The 18619-nt window shown below is 42.4% G+C and overlaps 5 protein-coding genes across 10 annotated transcripts; 2 read left to right on the forward strand and 3 right to left on the reverse strand.

Moving 5' to 3' along the window:
- The first annotated feature begins 141 nt into the window (after positions 1 to 141).
- On the forward strand, positions 142 to 5382 carry cfap157 (cilia and flagella associated protein 157). 2 transcript variants are annotated; one of them, XM_066713111.1, is made up of 8 exons: positions 142 to 383; positions 999 to 1270; positions 1813 to 1966; positions 2137 to 2404; positions 2864 to 2994; positions 3622 to 3772; positions 4170 to 4378; positions 4806 to 5382. In XM_066713111.1, the coding sequence occupies exons 1-8, from the start codon at positions 232 to 234 to the stop codon at positions 5023 to 5025; spliced, it is 1557 nt and encodes a 518-aa protein (XP_066569208.1). In that variant the 5' UTR covers positions 142 to 231; the 3' UTR covers positions 5026 to 5382. The 2 variants fall into 2 exon arrangements, with proteins under 2 accessions (XP_066569208.1, XP_066569209.1); XM_066713112.1 differs by having other exon boundaries at positions 4197 to 4378.
- A 446-nt stretch (positions 5383 to 5828) lies between these two features.
- Positions 5829 to 7743, reverse strand: ptrh1 (peptidyl-tRNA hydrolase 1 homolog). The gene is made up of 5 exons (XM_066713113.1): positions 7516 to 7743; positions 7001 to 7220; positions 6803 to 6902; positions 6615 to 6660; positions 5829 to 6440 (listed from the first exon to the last, which is right to left on the reverse strand). The coding sequence occupies exons 1-5, from the start codon at positions 7696 to 7698 to the stop codon at positions 6219 to 6221; spliced, it is 771 nt and encodes a 256-aa protein (XP_066569210.1). The 5' UTR covers positions 7699 to 7743; the 3' UTR covers positions 5829 to 6218.
- A 230-nt stretch (positions 7744 to 7973) lies between these two features.
- Positions 7974 to 11964, forward strand: LOC136758594 (uncharacterized). 5 transcript variants are annotated; one of them, XM_066713118.1, is made up of 3 exons: positions 7974 to 8869; positions 10056 to 10138; positions 10818 to 11964. In XM_066713118.1, exons 1-3 carry the CDS (start codon positions 8838 to 8840, stop codon positions 11645 to 11647), a joined length of 945 nt encoding a protein of 314 aa, XP_066569215.1. In that variant the 5' UTR covers positions 7974 to 8837; the 3' UTR covers positions 11648 to 11964. The 5 variants fall into 5 exon arrangements, with proteins under 5 accessions (XP_066569215.1, XP_066569211.1, XP_066569213.1 ...); XM_066713114.1 differs by having other exon boundaries at positions 10007 to 10138; positions 10818 to 11963; XM_066713116.1 differs by having other exon boundaries at positions 10035 to 10138; positions 10818 to 11963.
- Positions 11965 to 12061: 97 nt separating this feature from the next.
- On the reverse strand, positions 12062 to 14887 carry LOC136758595 (natterin-3). Its single transcript, XM_066713120.1, has 3 exons — positions 14803 to 14887; positions 14390 to 14510; positions 12062 to 13322 (listed from the first exon to the last, which is right to left on the reverse strand). Exons 2-3 carry the CDS (start codon positions 14508 to 14510, stop codon positions 12235 to 12237), a joined length of 1209 nt encoding a protein of 402 aa, XP_066569217.1. The 5' UTR covers positions 14803 to 14887; the 3' UTR covers positions 12062 to 12234.
- Positions 14888 to 16052: 1165 nt separating this feature from the next.
- Positions 16053 to 18619, reverse strand: LOC136758596 (natterin-3). Its single transcript, XM_066713121.1, has 3 exons — positions 18593 to 18619; positions 18123 to 18246; positions 16053 to 17413 (listed from the first exon to the last, which is right to left on the reverse strand). Exons 2-3 carry the CDS (start codon positions 18244 to 18246, stop codon positions 16320 to 16322), a joined length of 1218 nt encoding a protein of 405 aa, XP_066569218.1. The 5' UTR covers positions 18593 to 18619; the 3' UTR covers positions 16053 to 16319.

The raw sequence follows: 18619 nt of genomic DNA on the forward strand, positions 1-18619 counted from the left end.
TTAGTATGGTGTTCCTAATAATCCTTTAGGTGAGTGTATATTTAGGTATTGCTTAGTGTTACATGCTGACGTCATGTCCGCCCTGTCTCTTTAAAGCCCGCGCGCCTCGGTGCAGCTGCAGCGGGTTGCTATGTACGTGACGTCAGCCTTAGTAACGCGGCAGAAACAAAACTCATTGTTGGAGCTTAAAAAGTTTGAAATACTTTTTTATTGGAGGCCAACGCAACCAAGATGGCTCCCAAGAAGAAAGCAATCAAAAGCGGAGATAAAGCGAGTAAATCGAGTAAGAAGGAGGAAGACAAGAAGCTGGAGGAGCCGCTGTCGGAGCTCAGTAAGGAAATGTACCGGCTGCAGATAAAGGACCTGGAAGAACGACTGGAGAGGTGGGGCGATTGATCATCAGTATACACAGCTGTGCGGATCGATGTCAAATACCTAAAGATGGGCATCTAACTGTGCGACGACAAACACATTGCTGTATGTTTGCCTATAAGGCCATTCTAGGGTAGTTTTCATCTTAAATAAGTACTCTACTCTACCCACTCTACCAAGAAATGGCCATTATAGATTGAGATCACAGAACTGTATCTCATATAACGTCCCTAATTTTAAATCTGATTTGGGTAAAAGTGCTTTTATCTCTGCTGCCCCAAATTCATGGATCATTTTATACAGATTGATGACACCAGACTGGTGGGCTGTGGACCATGTGTAAATGTTTTTAAGTACTTATCATTAGGAAATCATCTCTTTCACGTTTTTGAGTTATTCATCAAGAAATGTATATATGTGTTGTGGATCTTTTATGTTTGTATAACTTGGTGTATGCTGCCTTTGGGGTCAAAAGATATAATCTCAATTTGACTTCTCTAGTGGCAAATAAACCTAATAAATAAAAACCTAATCCTTAACCTTATAAATATAGCATATAATACCTATAATTGTCTAGAAATGTCCCTGCAGCCGCTCTCCCTCTCATTCCTCCCTGTTTGCTTCAGGTATCAGCACAAATGTGACGAGCTGGAGGTGCGTGAAAAGGAGTTCTCTTCAAAGTTAAAGGACCTGGACAAGGACAGGAAGGACATTGTGTCCTTCCTGAAGCGCACCCTGGCCCAGACCACTGACAAACTGGCGAACGTCAAGGACCAGCTCCTGGGGGTCGAGCAGGCCAAGGAGATGGAGAAGGACTCCTATGAAACGCAACTGGCTCAGCTGCGCCACGAGTTCCAGGGGACCAAGGACCAACTCGTGTCTGAGAACATGGTGCTGGGTGAGAGCTCTCTGTTCAGTTCACCTCCATCGACAATCAGTATGAATACCAAGCTAATATTTTGCAAAATACTACAGATTTCCTGTTCTAAACAGGCTGCCTTGACATCTCCAGAGCCGACACAAATACATACTTACCGAGCCTGAGGCAGCAGACACTGATGCAAAAGTTGGATATTTATTTCACAGTGGTGGGTTTGTTCATTGTAATGTGGTCACAGTCCCCATGTTATAGCCACTTTCTTCTAATGTGAGCTGGGATGTATATATAAGCAAGCGTTTCAAATATCTCTGACAGATTAGCATTGAAGTGTATAAAAACCCAACTACCACATAACATGTAATTACACCAGTGTCCGTATCCTGCAAGTTTAATCTTATTCATTTTATGGTCAAGTATGTGGATAAAGAACAGGCTGAAAGGAAGCCTGGCAATGCAATACAGTGTAATGTTCACACAATGGGAGTGTCCAGGTGCCCCAGCCCGGGCTCCCACAGTGTGAGCTGCGGTTGACCCTGGGCTGTCCTGTGCTGTGCTCTCAGCTGGGAAGCTGGCGTCTCTGGAGGAGTTTCAGGTGCAGAAAGAGAACCTGATGGCGCAGCTGGCCAGCATGGAGGAGCAACTGGAGAGACAGAAGCAAGAGCACCAGACTGTCGTCTACAACCTGGAGATGAAGGCAGTACTGGATAATGACAGGTCACTGATATTCCCACTTCCACATCGCATAGCGGGCCACTGCAAAGCTAGTGGGGATGGGGGGCCCTGATAACTTAGTTTGGTGTTCTTGGCAGTCATCATCAACGGGAGGAACACTGGCTCATAGATATAGGCTGAATGGTGGAGTTGCTTATTGTCTCTCCCTACAGGCTGAAGAAGGAGATGCAAGTGAGGGTGACGGACGTGGCGGCAGAGTTCCGGCAGGTGTCGGATAAGCAGATGGCCGAGACGACCAAGAGGATGATCCGCGAAAACATGTCGTTGACCGCGCAGCTGGGAAAACTGTCGGACAAGAGCCTGGAGCTGCTGGGGGAGAATGAGGCCCTGAGGGAGCAGGAAGTGCACAACCAACAGGAGCTGTGGGTGCTGGAGCACGGGCAGAAGGAGCTGGCCAGGAAGAACATCGGCACTAAGAAGGTAATCCTGTCAGTAGTTCAGTGAGCTCACAGCAGTTCAGAGTCAGCGTGAATGAAGACGTCTCTTCAGACAAGATCTGGGCCAGGTGTTCCCACATCCATACAAAAGAGCTGTTAAAGTCAAATTTGATTTATTGAGAGAGAGCATCACATACCGAAAAGGAATTGATCTTCCGTGGGTACGTGACTGGTTTCTCGTCGTAGGTCACTGACAATCCAAGTCACATTGGAAATATATCTGAGAAGGGTGGCTTGAGGAGCATCCGATCAACTTTATATCCAACCTTGATGTTTCATAGTCTCGAGGCACCCCCACAAATTCAAACACTTAACACTAGTAGAGTCCCTTTGTTGGTATCCGCTCTCTGACTGCAGTGCTAGCACTTTAACAACACGAATCTGGGCATTTAGCCTTCACATTAACAAGGAAGGTTTAATTAAGTGTTAATTTGGCTCTCAGGTGGTGCTTATGCTGACAGAGAAGTGCAAGCAGCTGCAGGCTGAACTGGAGGAATGTAATCAGAGCCAAAGCGAACATCTCCAGCTGCAGGCAAACCACGCCGTCCTCCAGCACGACTTGGAGACGCTCAGGTAACAAAAACACTAGCACTGGCCAGGACAGACACAGTGGAACATTGTACGTATGCTTCGCCAGCAAAGTTAAAGGAACACATCCACTCGAACTGGTGAAAAGCCATTGTAAGAGAAATGGTATGTGTGAGATTTACAGGGTCAGAAGTTTAAAAAGCACACTGTACTTGTTATTATTATTCCTTGAAAATCTTCCCTATGGGCAAACTTCCCTTCCCACAGTAAATAAATTAGGTAGGCAATTTGCCAACAGTTTGCCCCAAAGGAAAATCTGCCCTTAAATGTTTATGATTTGGTTCGCTGTTGAATATAAAATATGCCCCCCTGTACAAATACAAAGGATCGTTTTGGCACCGAAACATTATTCATCTACAAAGCTAATCACATTTGGATCTGCCTTACAGGTATTGAAGTTCTTACACCAATTTATCACAACAAAGGTCAGCCTTATAAAGTTGATATTAATGAAAAAAACAAAACTATAACACATCTTCAAGTGTATAATATTTCATTGAAAATCTCATACCGCACATACATTGATGTTTTTGTATTTTTTATTCGCTTATTAAAGAACAGGCAGACTGATGTGCAGGCTTATCTCACTGGTCCTGTGCTGTGCTTGTCAAGACAGGAGCTGGGTGCTGTGAAGGGGGACTGGGAGAGGGAGAGGGCCGAGGCAGAGTGGCTGAGCAGAGAGCTGGCAGGCGAGAGGGGAATCAGGGCCCAGCTGGAGAGCGTTCTCCTGGAGGCGGCCCGCACTCTTAAAGATGCTCTGACGGTGAGAGAAAAAAACTGCATCGGTTGATTAAATCAGCAGTGGTGCTCTCCCTGCTCTCGTTTGGGTTTAGTGTTTCCGAGACACTTAATCTATCCTAATTCTTCACAAATGAATTAACTTGAATTTGAATTAGTATCAAAGGAGGCACACAGAAGCTGCTGTGCCAGCACATTAAGGTTGTAAACTAGAAGAGGCTGCGGGGATGCAGCCCTGCTACATGCCAGGGCAGCCCAGCACAGTCAGATTAGATCCGCGGCTCCCTCCCTGTGGGATCGTAATGGGGTTTATACCACATTAAGAGAGTTGTGAACTGCCCTGTTTATTTTAGGAGACTCTACACTAAATCTAACAGGAGAGACATTTAAATTTCACTCACAAATTTCACAAACTTGCTCAGAGGACCTTCCCTGACTTACCGCTACAGGAGATGCCCGGTAAGCAGAGCAACTCGGAGGCGGCAGTTCTTGCGCGTCGGAGCCAGATGATGCAGAAGCTCTTAGCCCTGCTCAACACTGCTGCCCTGCTGGGCATAGGGCCTACCCTGCAAGAGTTCCTGAAAGACGCAGATGATTCACATGAGCACAGCACAGGGTCTGGCCCTGAGAGGTACAGTATCCCCGTTTGACATGAAAAATGTGTCCTTGTTCCAAGACATCGACAATATTTCCTTATGGAAATTCTTATTGATCTTTACTTATGCAATCTGAATGGCGATTGATGAGGGTATGGCGGGGAAGACTGACGTAAATAATATGAAATACAAATAAATAAAATGGCACTCTTGTGCTTAACGTGAAACCTTTTGTCTCACTTTTGATGTGCAAAACCCAAAAGCTGTACTTGATCAGGAAGTTCGACACGGGAGCCAGTTCCCATTAAAACCGATAAAGAAACTGTGTTCAGCAGACAGACAGGACTCTTTCTGTTTTTGCAATGCTACCTTAAAGCATACCTTTTGTGTATTTTTAAAACCCTTATATAGTGTCATGAATTGCTCATGTGAGGAAGTGAATCTCCTGTTTCACCTTTGTAGACCTGGAATCCTCTCTCCATTACTGAAGGGTCCCAAGCTCCCCCCCCACTACAGGCTCGGAGACCTGGGACTGGTCCCTCGACCTGCACAAACCCTGGGCCCTGCCCTGTCCAAAGTGGGACCTCTATCCAAGACCACCCAGCTCAGCCTCCACAAACCAGCCCCAGTCCAGGTGGCTCCAGACTCCAAGTGCAGGAAAGCGGGCAATCAGGCTAGTTGAGTTAGTGCCTTTGATATTAATGAAGTAACAGATTGTTCATTTATGAAGCTGATCAAATAACAGCTGTTTGGGACAGTTAAATATATACTTGTTGAAGTAATAAAGGGCACAAGGCCAAGTTTGAGCTCTTATTTCTTGTACATTCACGTGGGAATAAATCATGTTAATGCTGACTTCAGACAGGGCTTGGCAGGATGGCCACGATTCTCTGGCTCCACCTCTTTGGAACACTGCAGACTACTGTTAATTATCTCCGATACGCTTTCCTGTGCAATGTATCTGTCATTTATAACTCATGCAGAATACACATATTTTTTGTTGTTTACATAAATGGAAAATAAATGACATGACACAGAAGGAGTGAAGGCTTGCCAGTTCGACTTTTCTCTTCGTTGCTTTTCCATTTAGCTGGGCAGCTCTTTAAAAGAACTGGTTTGTGTCTATAGCACCTCTGGTATTACTGTTGCAGACACTGCTTCGGCATATCTTGTGGGTAAACACCATTATATAATCCCTCTCTGTGCCTCAGGACACGTCTCCAGAAAGCACTGCGCTCTTCTGACAGTTTGTCCGCCTCCCTGAAATTACAAGGGAGCCCAGTCTGCCGTCTCCCCTCCTCAAGGCGAAATACGTCTTTCAGCTTTCAAATGAATGAAGGCTCCCTTAAACTTTTCACTCCCAGTATAATATTTGCACATTTGATATTTATAAACAGGAACAGAATAAAAACACACCTAAAAGCACAATTCTTGACATAGCTCCTACTCTAACCTGATTATAGGTACACACAGAAAAAGTTCACACCCTTTACAAATAGGTTTGTATTTTTACAGATGAGGAAATATGACAAAAGTACAAAAATTACAAACTGTAGAGGTATACAATTGAAATGTGGCTTTATAAAAATACATATTCAATAGAGCACCATATCCAAAGCCACCCAGTCCATTTTAATCAGCATAAGACTTTCTGCACATCATCCTTTTAAAATACCTAAATGCATGGCTGCCACATGCTTATTCTGCTACCTTCAATCTGGTATCACAGCAAAACCACTAATCCATCTTAAAATCTCTCTTGTCCGGTGCACCATTACTTTTCCTGGATGGCTGGTGGCGCTGCTTCATTCCGCTTTTGAGTCCACATGCCATAACTGTAGCACAATTGATACATTTCATCAGTCCAGTCCAAACTCATGTTTTCTCTGCAGCCCTGCCGCCTGGTGGCACTTTTGTGTGCTGCAGTGCTGTGTCAGTTCCACTGTCTATGATGTGTCTGAGCAGCAGCTCCACGCTCTGCTCCAGCACCTCCCTCAGCACTTCCTGCTCCTCTCTGGTAAACCTGCCCAGGACATAGCGCTCCACAGAAACCTTCCCTGCAGGCCGGCTGATGCCAATCCTCACCCGTGGCATTACCTGAAGACCAGAAGCATAGGCACCAAGTCAGCAGACCATTATCAAGATCACAAAACCACACTGAAGTTATGATGATGCAGCGTAAACAAATGCAAATCACTCTTTTACAGTTCGAGGATTACTTCTGCCTTAAATGAGACCATTCGTTTTTGTTTTAAACACTTGTTTACTTACGTCAGTTTTCAGACACTCTACACAAGAACGCACCCCATTGTGACCCCTGCGAAATAAAAGACAGTGGTTTAAGCCAGAGAGAGCTAGAATCTGTAACTTTAAAACATGTGACTGTTGCCAAGAGGAAAACATGCACAGTCTGTCTTGTGCATCTCTGTAGCGGATGGACAGGAACTTGTAGCTTTTACCTAGCACTGCCTCCCTGCTTCATAGAGACTTTTCCAAGAGGCTTGTCCAGCTCGTCGTGTAGGAGGTAAATATCTTCTGGCTGTATGTGAAACTTGGCAGCTTAAATACAAAATAAAAAAGAGGTGGTGATGGTTAATAAGACATGACACACTACAGCACCCAATTGGTGAGCTCAATTCCTAGCTCTTGAAACTCACCAGCCTTGGCCACACTGACCCCATTGATGTTCATGAGGAGTCTAGGTCTGAGCAGTACCAGTCGGGTCTCCCCCAGCTCTGACAGGACCACCTCCCCCGACACCTGCCTGTCCCCCCGCCAGAGCTCTGCCACCCCCAGCCTGCCAGCCAGGGCAGCCAGAGCCGCCATGCCAACGCTGTGCCGCGTCCCGCTCATGCCAGGGTTGCCCAGACCGACAACCTGCCAAGAAATGTCAATCGCTTATTAAACTAGGACCGCATCACAATAAATACATGACATAACGATACTTTATACTAGACGGGAGTGGAAAAGACAGGAGCCAGATCAACATCTACGAGAATGGAAAGTTAAATACTTATTGACTACACAGTATTAAATATAGTTACATTTAATTGAATAGTTTTCGTGACTCTTGCTTTCCAAATATTACAATCCAAATACATTTTAAAAAACAGAATCTCGTATTTACACAAGGTACTTTATTTTCCCAAAGTATAAGGTCGTTAAGACTCACCATTTTCTGGCGCATTTTATGGTTTTGAGGCACGTCGGTGCTCATTTTAAGTGAAAGAGGTTCATACAGTAAAACGCGATTAATAATACTGGTTACCCAACGTCTCATGCTGAATGACAGGATACCACGAAACAGCCTTGTTAAAGGTTGCAACACACGCTGCAACATGAATGACACACACATGAGTCAGATCAGTCATGACATCTTTAACCTCCGACTCCGTCGAAGCCGGTCGCATCACTGTGACGTAATTCGTGGGCGACGTTTCTGGATTTCAATGTAGTATGAACTAATGCTTCCAGTCTACTGACTTGTTTGGAAAACCAAAACTAAAATTCAAATAATAATAATAATAAAAAAAAAAAAAAAAAAAAAAAAATATATATATATATATATATATATATATATATATATATATATATATATATATTTATTTATTTATTTTATTTTATTTTATTTTTTTTTCCTGGACGTTTTCAGAGTTACGGTTGTCTTTAATTTGATAATGGATTGTTAAGTGCGGGTTCTTATAGTCGTTGTCATGTTGTCTATTTCACAGGATTGTGATAAATATTATTATGTTTTAAATGTGAGATTGATTTACACTTCAGCATTTCAAATGTGTATGTCTAAATTTGAGTTTCCGGATTTCTGTAGGCACACAAAGATACCTGACATGTTTTCGGGTCTAGAATTAGTTCACAAGTTTCAGCAACTTTAATACATGGCAATATCACATTTTGGCCACAATGCTTTACATACCGGAGTTATATTGTATAAATTAAGTTACCTTTAATTTCCAAATTCATTAAAATAAAACCCGTGGATTTCCACATGTCCTACAGTTTTGTTTATAAATCAAATATCTTTAAAAATGTGATGCGAGTTTGTTTACATGGGCAGAACGAAATAAAATGGTTTTGTGAAAACTGTTCATGTAAAGAAATATAGCTTATAGTAGTCCATTACTTTTATGGATGTTTTTAATACAGTAGTGGATCTTTACCTTTACTTGGATTAGTTTTGTTGCACTTTTTATAAGGAAAGTGAAAGACATGATTGTACCACAAATGGATCAAATATTGTTGAGCAGACAAACACAATATAAAAAGGGGCATTAGGACCTGTGGTTTGCTGATACATTTATTTGCCCTTCTGGTTGAGCAAGACACACCTATAAGAATTTTAAGCTAACAAAACCTGCCTGTCGGGACTGACAACAAACCATTAAGTGTTTTAGATGGTGAGCTACTACAGCTGTGATATGAGTTCTTCTATGGCAATTGCATGACAACTCCAGCAACAGCCACAGATTTGTGTTTATGTGTTCCCCAGCAAATGCACCATCACCCATGTAAGTATTAAACATGTGAAGTGTGTCTGGTCCGTGTTTTGGTTTCTTTCCACAGGTTTTCAGGTTTTTATTTCAGCTGTGGATCAGTCTGTCTAACTGTTTTATTTTGTTAAAAACTCTGGTGCATCTCTAATTCATCAAAATGTGTTGGAGCATCTGCTTAGCTCTATTGGACATAATTTCTGTTTATAAAATCTGGCCTAAGAAACCATGTAACATATTTCAGATACATATAATAATAATAATAATAATAATAATAATAATAATAATAATAATAATGTATTACAGTGCTCAATATAAATAAAGAAGATGTGCACTTGGCTGCACACAAGAAAGAAGGAAGTGAGCTTTTGAAAGATGAGGAAGGCCAGAGGAACTCTTGGTATTGGGACCTGTGATTGGTGTTTAGTCTGTTTATGGTCTGCACCAAATGCAAATTCAGAAAAACAAAACTTAAATATGTATCATTTCATCCTCAGAAGATCCAAAAGGGTGTTCTTACCCAAGAACCTAAACCTGATCGTGCAACTACTGTCCCACAGTTTTAATATTAAACCTTTTCTTTGCTCTTGTTTTATTTTTCTACTGTACTTTTCTATTTCACATCCCCACCTCCATTCCCTTTCCTTTCTGAGCCATTCTTGCCTTTCCAGCTCTGTCCCCTAAGTAACAGGATTTTCTTTGACAATGTATTAATGGTTTGGTTGTCCAAGAGATAAGGTGATTGTGTTGGTTTCTTTTCACAGTAGCGCTGGTAATTGGAAACTCTCACACACTGTAGTGCGGGGAGTGGTTTGCTCCATTATTTTGCTGTTGTTTGTACTGTGTTGCAATTTAATTGTCTGCCATAGGACTCTAACATTAAAGAACTGTAGATCACATTCTTCTACTGAGTAGTTTCTATTTGCGTTCTGTAGCCAAGCATTTTAAATTATGGATGATTAATTTCCTCAACACCATGTGCCATTTGTCTACCTGTCTTTGAGCAATGAGACAGCCATACATATTTCTTATTATGCATCTTATAATTAAGTGCTGTTTCTTCTTTACTTTGAAAATGGTAGCCCGCAGTTCGACATATTGTATACAGCCCTATCATCACAGTGATTTATGATCCCAGATTATTTTCCATTTTAGTTTTTGTATTTACCTACTTTCTCTGGAGTTGGAATTGTTTCCCCCACAGAAAATTGCACCCTGGAGGGTCAGGTACACAGGAGGAGCTTTGGGGGTTCTCAGGACAGATGGCAGTAATTTCAAGTGAGTCAGGTACAATAATGCGTTAAAAGCTATTAAAAATGTAAAATTAGAACACTGAATTCTACAAAGAGGGTTCTGCATATATTATAGCTCTAGTATGTGAGAAGCAGATTACATCTTTCTGGAAGTGAAGGCGTTATTTAGTAATTAGATAAGGTGTAGAGGGAGGGTAATGTGCAGCAGGCACCAACCTGATATCAAGTTTTCATTGAAATGTATTGCCTGGAATCAATAGGTAATAGGAACACTAATAGGTATTATAGACTATAAACTGGAAAACTTAAGAGCATTTCTCAATATTGTATAGATTTGTATTTTATAAGTATGTCCTTAATTTGCTCATTAATTGTGATGCCTTCTTATCATTACTTATTATTTATTATTGTATTTGATGTAAAGAAGCTAAGAAACAAAAAACAATCTACTCGCTCTTCTTGGTTTGAGACCAGTGTGAGGCTAATGAAAGGGGTTATGAAAAGGATCCTGTCCTGTTACCGTATCAGTAGGTAGAAAAGGAAAATGAATACTTTGGTAATACTGCTTCTGAGAACATGCGTAGTTAAGTGTGAACTAAAGACAGCCAGCAGACCACTGCAGCACAGCCTCACTGAACTCCTTTTCAGAGCATGGAAAACTGTGTGAAAAATGTCTTTCCCATGATCTTGAATCAGTTATTTTCTCCTGATAGGCCTGGGAGAGAAACATGCCACCTCTGAGGGAAGAATAACACACACTCCAAATGGTGTTCCTGAAGAGAGGGCCGACTCAGGCGAGAGGGGTGACGGGGGGCTGCCCTGCCCCGGTCAGCTGGAATCTGACTGTCTGCCCTCGGTCTGCCTAGCTGTCCTGCTCCTGCTCATCTTCTGCCTCGTCTCCTGCATGTTCATCTGCTCTGACCCCGGCTCGCCCCATGTAATGCCTCAGACCACCAAGCCTCCGCGTCTGGCCTCCACTGAAGGGCACCTGGCTCACCTGCGCTTGCAGTTCCCCGGCCAGAAGGGGGCACTGTGGCGCAACTTGGGCCAGGCCACAAGGGAGAGGCCAATGAAAGGCAGCCTGCTTCTGCTGGCCTCGGGGGGATCTAGAAACACTCTGCTTCACTTCTCCCAAAGCCTGGTTTCTGCCCTGGGCAACTATGCTGGATCTGTCAAAACGGTGCTCCTAAGAAACCCGCTGGCAGAGCACCCTACCTCCCCACCACGGCATATCGCCACAGTCTCTGTTCTCACGGAGAGCAGGGAGAGAGCAGCTGGGGGGGTCGTGGTGGAGTTACTGCGGGCTGGGGAGGGGAGTGCCGTTGCCTTGGCATCAACGGCTGCTTTTCTCCCGGAGGATTTCAGCACACAGGACGAAAGGAGGCTGATAAAGGCTGGGATTGCTGTGGCCGAGGAGTTTCTGGCGGCCTTCAATCACACACAGCAGGATCACAGTGCAGAGCTGGAGCCAGAAAACACTGTCCTGATTGTGGACCCAGAAGAACTGCCTGTCTGTGTGCTAGAGGCGCACCAAAGGAGCTGAGGCGCTCCCCAATGAAAGCTTTCTACTTATAAAAGAAGGGTTTATTTTTATACATGTTTGTGAGCTGTGTTTTATAGCCAAAAATAAAATGATTTGAATACATAAATGATCTAAACCCGTTGTCTCATACAGAGATTTCTAAAATGATTTTGTTGAATTGAGCAAAGAATTGTGCATTTGATGTAGTAATAATAATGTAACAGTGAGAAATTAACTGTATGCCTATATACTCTTTTATGTCTAGTTATAGTTACAATAAGTTTGAGTTAATCTGCAACCCCTGTTTTGATATACTCAGTAAATTAAATAACCGAATATTAGTCAATCAGACTCACTATTATAAACCAAAGAAACATACACTGGTTATTAGCAATCATCAAAGATTCAACACAAAATACACAACATGCATTGTTCAGGTAATATTTGCATGTCTTTTATTGGACAAAGGATGAAGCTCAATAGCCAGTAATTTCAATATGCTTCTTTTAAACAGCCTGCTTTATCAAAGCTGCGATGTCTAAAGAGGTTGAAGAAGTCAGAATTCGGTATTCGACATGTGAAGAGCCGGCGCGGGTCGATAACTGGTCCTATGGACATGGCATGGCATCAGGGATAGGCTGGCAGCGATCCACTACTGCATTGATTTCTCCAATTTTCACTCCATCATACACCCCAGTGACAGATGTCCAGTGGGTGTCTCCATTGTGGTATGTGCGACTCAGCCGGGCGTTAAAGGGGATATCCGCCGTCAACTTTTTTCCTTCCATCCTCACAGCGCAGGAGTGGCCAGGAGGCACGTTGACTTCCACGGAGATCGCGTGACTCACAGATTCGACTAGTTTGGTGCCTTCAGAAAACTGAACGGTTTGCTCTTTAGAGAAATCAACTGCATTGGGGCTGATTATAGGTATTTTTGCGGTGATGCTTGACTGGGTACCGTTCCTGGTCGTTCGCCCTATATCCCAGCTTTTCTCCACTGTGCTGGTCTTTTCCAGCAGTACGGTTTTCATCACACTCTGACACTCGTTGTTCGTGACCCTGGACAATTGCAGGTTTTCGGGGGGGTGGTGGAACAGTTCTATCTTGTCTATGCCATACTCAACATGGGAGATGTGCTGGCTATAGGCGTCTGTGTTAATGGCCAGGACTTGGTAGGACTTATACCAGTACTCATCACCTTCCCAGGGCAAGAAAAATGCTTCGTGCTGGGAGACAACCTTTCCTAAACCGTACTTGTTCTTCCCGACATAGATACCCACTCCTGCACAGGTTCTGACGGCATTTGGAGGAACTGACCCATAAGATCCGTCCTTCCACTCCAAAAATTCAAATTGGTCCTCGTTAACCAAAATCTCAAATTCAGAGGCTGCATATTCCCTGTTAGCATAGGGGTACAGACAGTAAGGGCCTTTGCTGGGGTTGTAAAAGCCAGACTCACAGTTGAACTTGCAGACATAGTCAGTGCGTGAAGCGTACCCGTTCCACATGCCCACTGCTCCATTAGGCAGGGAGCCGGTCCATTTGACCCATTTCAGGTTGACGTTGTCTCCGAAGATTGTCATCGACCTCTCCCCCTCTGACTCCAGGAGGTCAGCAGGGTTTTCTGGGTGCACTACCAGAGTGTTGGTAGATAAGGGGGGCACAATTCCCTCTCGATGAGGGTTCAGAAGGGGCTCTGAGGAAGTAAACATGACACATAGAAACTCATCACATCTTCCTCCTCTAACATCACAGTAGACTTGTACTGGTGAGGAAATCAAAAGCAGAAAAGATTGGAAACGATTCTGGTCATCTGTAATACTTAAAAAAAATGTAACAGTACCGTTAACCAACCTTTAAGTTGTCAGACTGTAAATCTAAATGTATGGAATCATAGTGATACCGACCAAGTGAGAAAATAAATATATTATCTTATGCTTACCTAACCCTAATAAAGTTCAGAGTGTGCTTTAATATAGTGTCCAAAAAGCTTTGAATCGTTCTGAAGCATTGATGAAATACTGCACCATGACCAGTGAGTACCACCAGAGGGCAGAGGAGAACAGTATGCGTGGATATAGTTGAATAGCTTAATTACAGACTATAAAACCACAGTTTCTGTTGCATATAAAATAGATTAAATCAAATAACATACTTACTAAACTAATACTTAGCAATCTCTTTATTAGCTAGAATGTACAATAAAACGAATTTATGCATATTTGGAATTCTTCAATTGTTTTTTTATTGTTAGTCATACAATTTTAAAGCAGTAACGTTTTTTCCAGAATATTTTTTCCAGCCATTGTGATATTGCCTTTGCTTTTTCTAAAATCTTTTTATATGAACATATTTAACTTATTTTAAACATAATAAGCAAACATCAAAGTTATAAAGTTATACCTTTGAACTGCCTTGCCTTGAGAAATCAGCGTTTGTTAGGTTACAAAATAATTTATATAAATAAATCAGCTTATCGCACTCTCTGATTTGAAGTATATTTATTCTGCTGTGTTCTGTTGCTGTCGTAAGCTCTCACTAGTCATTGCAGTTGATTATTTTCCTTAAGGTGGAAGTTTGCAGGTTGTAATTTATTACAACAATACAACAATGGCAAATACTATAGTGGGTAACCAAATACTTAAATGAAGGTCTAATGTTACAAGAAACACACAAAAAGAATATTGCCGCTGCTTTATTGTCCCATGGTTACACAATGGTTAAACTGTAAACTACCCAGTACTGCAAAAGATTGCCACTTACCGCGCTCATTGTCTCCAGCTGTTTCCCTTGTCTTCAGATCGTTTGTAGGAAGAGAGGCTGAATAGAGACTTGGTATGCTGAGCTGAAGCAGAGCAAGGACAGCCAAAAGTGTGGGCTTCATCTGGAAGACAAATACAGTAAAACAAATAGAGCTTTGAACAGAATGAACTGCAGACTTTTCTTATACACGTCAATATTTGATGTTTTTATTCTCAAGAAAAACAAAACAATTGCGAGCTTTGACTACTTTCAGAACAGTACTATCCCTAAATGGCATCGTGTTGTACATTACATGTTCTATGCCATGAAAAACAGATCTGTGTGCAAGCTGTGATGTATATTGAACCAACAACTAGCTTATGAGAGGAAAGCATAGTGAGGGAGTCATTTGTATGAGTATGAAGTTCTTTTACCTTTCCCAACTCCTCTTCAGGTGCGGAGAGCTTTGGAGTTGAAGCCTTTTAAACCTATAGCTGATAGATTGCCCCTCATAAATCGTGAGACTGTCAAGCTGGCATTGTACAAGATGTCAGTTGCATTGTAATCCAACCCTTTTCTGTTTACTGCCTACTTTTCACTTGTTTTACCCACTGAATTCACTGACCCTTGTATGTAATAAAGGGAGGGAAGCTGACGGGGAGTGGGGGGGGTGACTGCAACCCCACTTCTTAACTATATATCATTCAATCAGAAATATACAATCTCCCATCAGAAATGTATAATTAAAAAACTCAGCCACCCCACACTAGAGGACCCAGTGGAGAATTTTACTCAAATTATTCCCTGTGTCCTGTTCTGATAATCTCACCCCGCCCCCGTGGCTCTCTTTGCTACCCCACTAAAATGCCGTTGCTGGTTATCAGAACCTTGACCCCCCCTCTGCAAAAAAGTCACGCTATGCCACCGCAATTCTGTTTCACTGGTAATACTAATAGGAGCTCTAATAATGTACACAGATTAAAACTCTAATCTCTCAGTTTGTAGCCTTGAGCTGCCTTTTTTATATTGTGAGAACATGCAAGGGACCCGGAGATGAAGTGCATCTGGCCTTGAAGTCTGATATCAGTTATCAGTTCATGGCTTATCTAAATGCTATGAATTTGCATCATGGTGTTTTTATACATAATACAGTCATAATAAAGGTGTAAACTCAAGATGGGAGACCTGATCCCAGCCCCACTATCCATTGGACTAATTCTAAAAACCCAATTGGTCACCTCAATTCCCAACTGCCACCTTTGCCCCTTTGTCAAGATCAAAATAATGTCCTGAGAGCAGTTCCAGGAACATTGACCTATGTCACTTATGTCTGTATACCTGTTTCAGCAAGGACTAGGGTTGAAGATGATACAGTTAATTTTTAACCACAGTCTGACCACTAACTTCATCACCTCTCTGAACTAATAGTAGCCCTTTTATCATTTCATTATATACTTGCTGAAGAACAAATCAAAATATGTAATTGTTAAGTACCTTACTTGGACTCACTTATCCAGATCTGTAGTGTATGGAAACATTGGCCAAGAGACTGTGAATCTAGTTGATAGTTGTGGGGTGGACTCATGTTTCATGGGAAAAGGTTACTCTTTCCTGAGCATATAGTCTTTTATGGGGATGATTAAGGAATACAAAAGTGAAATAAAAACATAGACGTGAAAGCAAATGCAGTTCTGTGTTTTATTGTTTGAACAGAAAAACTCAGAAATACTTTGGTGTCTCCGGGGTTTACAAGAGGAAGTGCATTTCTTTGTTTGTTACAGTTGTTATTTCAGAGATTGTACAGTTGTTGACAGATGTTTATTCTTCTGCAAAAGATAAACTTGAATGTGTTGAGTATTATAACTAGAACCAAATATCTGGGATCTTCCTACATGCAAACTCAGAGTCTTCCTAAGTATTAACTTTAAAGGATTCTGTCTAGTTTGCTGAGCTAAGCAGATAGGCAGGGTTTAGCATCTGCAACAGGCTCACAGCGATCCACCATGGCTTTGATCTCCCCTATCTGCACACCATCGTAAGTGCCAAAAACGGAGGTCCACTGGGTTTCTCCATTGACGTATGTCCGGCTCAGGCGTGCAGTAAAAGGAATGTCAGCCGTGATCTTTTTGCCCTCCATCCTCACTGTGCAGGAGTGGTTGGGAGGCACACTCAACTCCACTGATATCGAATGGCTGATGGCCTCCACCATGGTTGTCCCTCGGGAGAACTGGAAGGTCTTTTCTGCCGTGAAGTCCACAGACGCCGTGCCGATCAGGGGGATTTTGGCGCTGATGCCGGACGTGATACCGAGCATCGTGGAACGGCCAATATCCCAGCTACTCTCCACCTCGCTGGTCTTTTCAATGCGGACGGTCTTCTTCACGGTCTGGCACTCGTTGTTCGTGACACTGGACAACCTCAGGGTCTCGGGGGGGTGGTGGAACAGTTCTATCTGGTCAATTCCATACTCAACATGGGAGATGTGCTGGGTATAAGCCTCCCGGTTGATGGCCAGGACTTGATATGTCTTATACCAGTACTCATCACCTTCCCAGGGCAGGAAGAAAGCTTCAAACTGTGGGACAACCTTTCCTAATCCATACTTGTTCCTTCCGACATAGATACCCACTCCTGCACAGGTTCTGACGGCATTTGGAGGAACTGACCCATAAGATCCGTCCTTCCACTCTACAAACTCAAAGTTGTCCTCATTTACCAAAATCTCGAATTCAGGGGCATAATATTCTCTGTCAGCATAGGGGTACAGACAGTAAGGGCCTTTGCTGGGGTTGTAAAAGCCAGCCTCACAGTTGTACTTGCAGATGTAGTCGGTGCGTGAAGCGTACCCGTTCCACATGCCCACTGCTCCATTAGGCAGGGAGCCGGTCCATTTGACCCATTTCAGGTTGACATTGTCTCCAAAGATTGTCATTGACCTCTCCCCCTCTGACTCCTGGAGGTCAGCAGGGTTTTCTGGGTGCACTACCAGAGTGTTGGTGGCGGGGGGGGGCACAATTCCCTCTCGATGAGGGTTCAGAAGGGGCTCTGAGGAAGTAAACATGACACATAGAAACTCATCACATCTTCCTCCTCTAACGTCACAGTAGACTGACCGGGAAACTGAAAGCAGAAAAGGCTGGAACTTGTCTTGGTCGATTTTTATTACTTTAAAAAAAAGTAACAGTACACCTACCCAATCTTTGCTGGACTGTCAATCTAAATGTGTTTAATGATAATACTACCTTCCATTCTAATGTATATAAATATATTCACGATGAAGTCCACCAGAAATGATAAGGACTTTTGATCTGATTATTGACTTTGTTTAACTATGCAGTCAAACAAAGTGAATTGTTCCTTAAAAACGGCACTCTTATTACAGATTAAAAGGTTCATGTTTTTGTTAATATTTGGAATTTACAGAACTCTAAAGTCTAAAGACCAAAGAGACACTGAAGAAAAGCAAGGAAGTTTATGAAGTCCTACTGAAATTCCTATTTGATGAAATCCAGAAGCAATAATCATACATTTAGATACAGTTTATAAATACTCTTAATAATTTGAAGACAAATACAAATTAAAAATCTTCACATTTAGTTTTAGAAAACATTAATCAGTTGTGTCAGAAAGATGTAATTTAGAAAATATGTTAAGGCAGATATGCATTCAAAAATATGTTATTACATGGTATTTCAGCTTTACTACTTTAGTGCCGGTGAAATAGCAAATGTGAACATAAGGCACTCCATTTTACCTTTCTCACTCTGCGCTGTCCTCTCAACAAGCTCCTTCAGGCTTTTGGGTGGGTTTGGTGACGACCCGACACATCTTAGGTTCACGTGCAGGAGAACAAAGACAGCCAAAAGTATCCGCTTCATCTGGAAAGAGAAACCGAGACACGGATTTGTGATGTTACAACAGCCTCGCTTTAAAATTGAAACCCATTGCAAAGAGATTTATGCAGCATATAACAAGGGCTTTAAAAAGACACATGCACAAAATATAAGATACATCCCCAAAGCATGGGAGAGTTCCTTTATTGAGTCCACACAGTCCATTTCCGGTAAATTAATTTTAGGTAAATTTAACTTGCAACAGTGCACAAAACAATATGTTCTACGACAAACTTGTCAATGGCAGTTCTATATACATTATGAACTACCTGGTAGGTGACTAGGGAATAGCTGCAAGAAGACAGCACATGAAAATTAGAAGTACACTTACCTTGATAGCACCACTTCCAGTGTAAAG

Source organism: Amia ocellicauda, chromosome 9 (genome assembly GCF_036373705.1).
Source record: "Amia ocellicauda isolate fAmiCal2 chromosome 9, fAmiCal2.hap1, whole genome shotgun sequence".
NCBI classification, from domain to species: domain Eukaryota; kingdom Metazoa; phylum Chordata; class Actinopteri; order Amiiformes; family Amiidae; genus Amia; species Amia ocellicauda.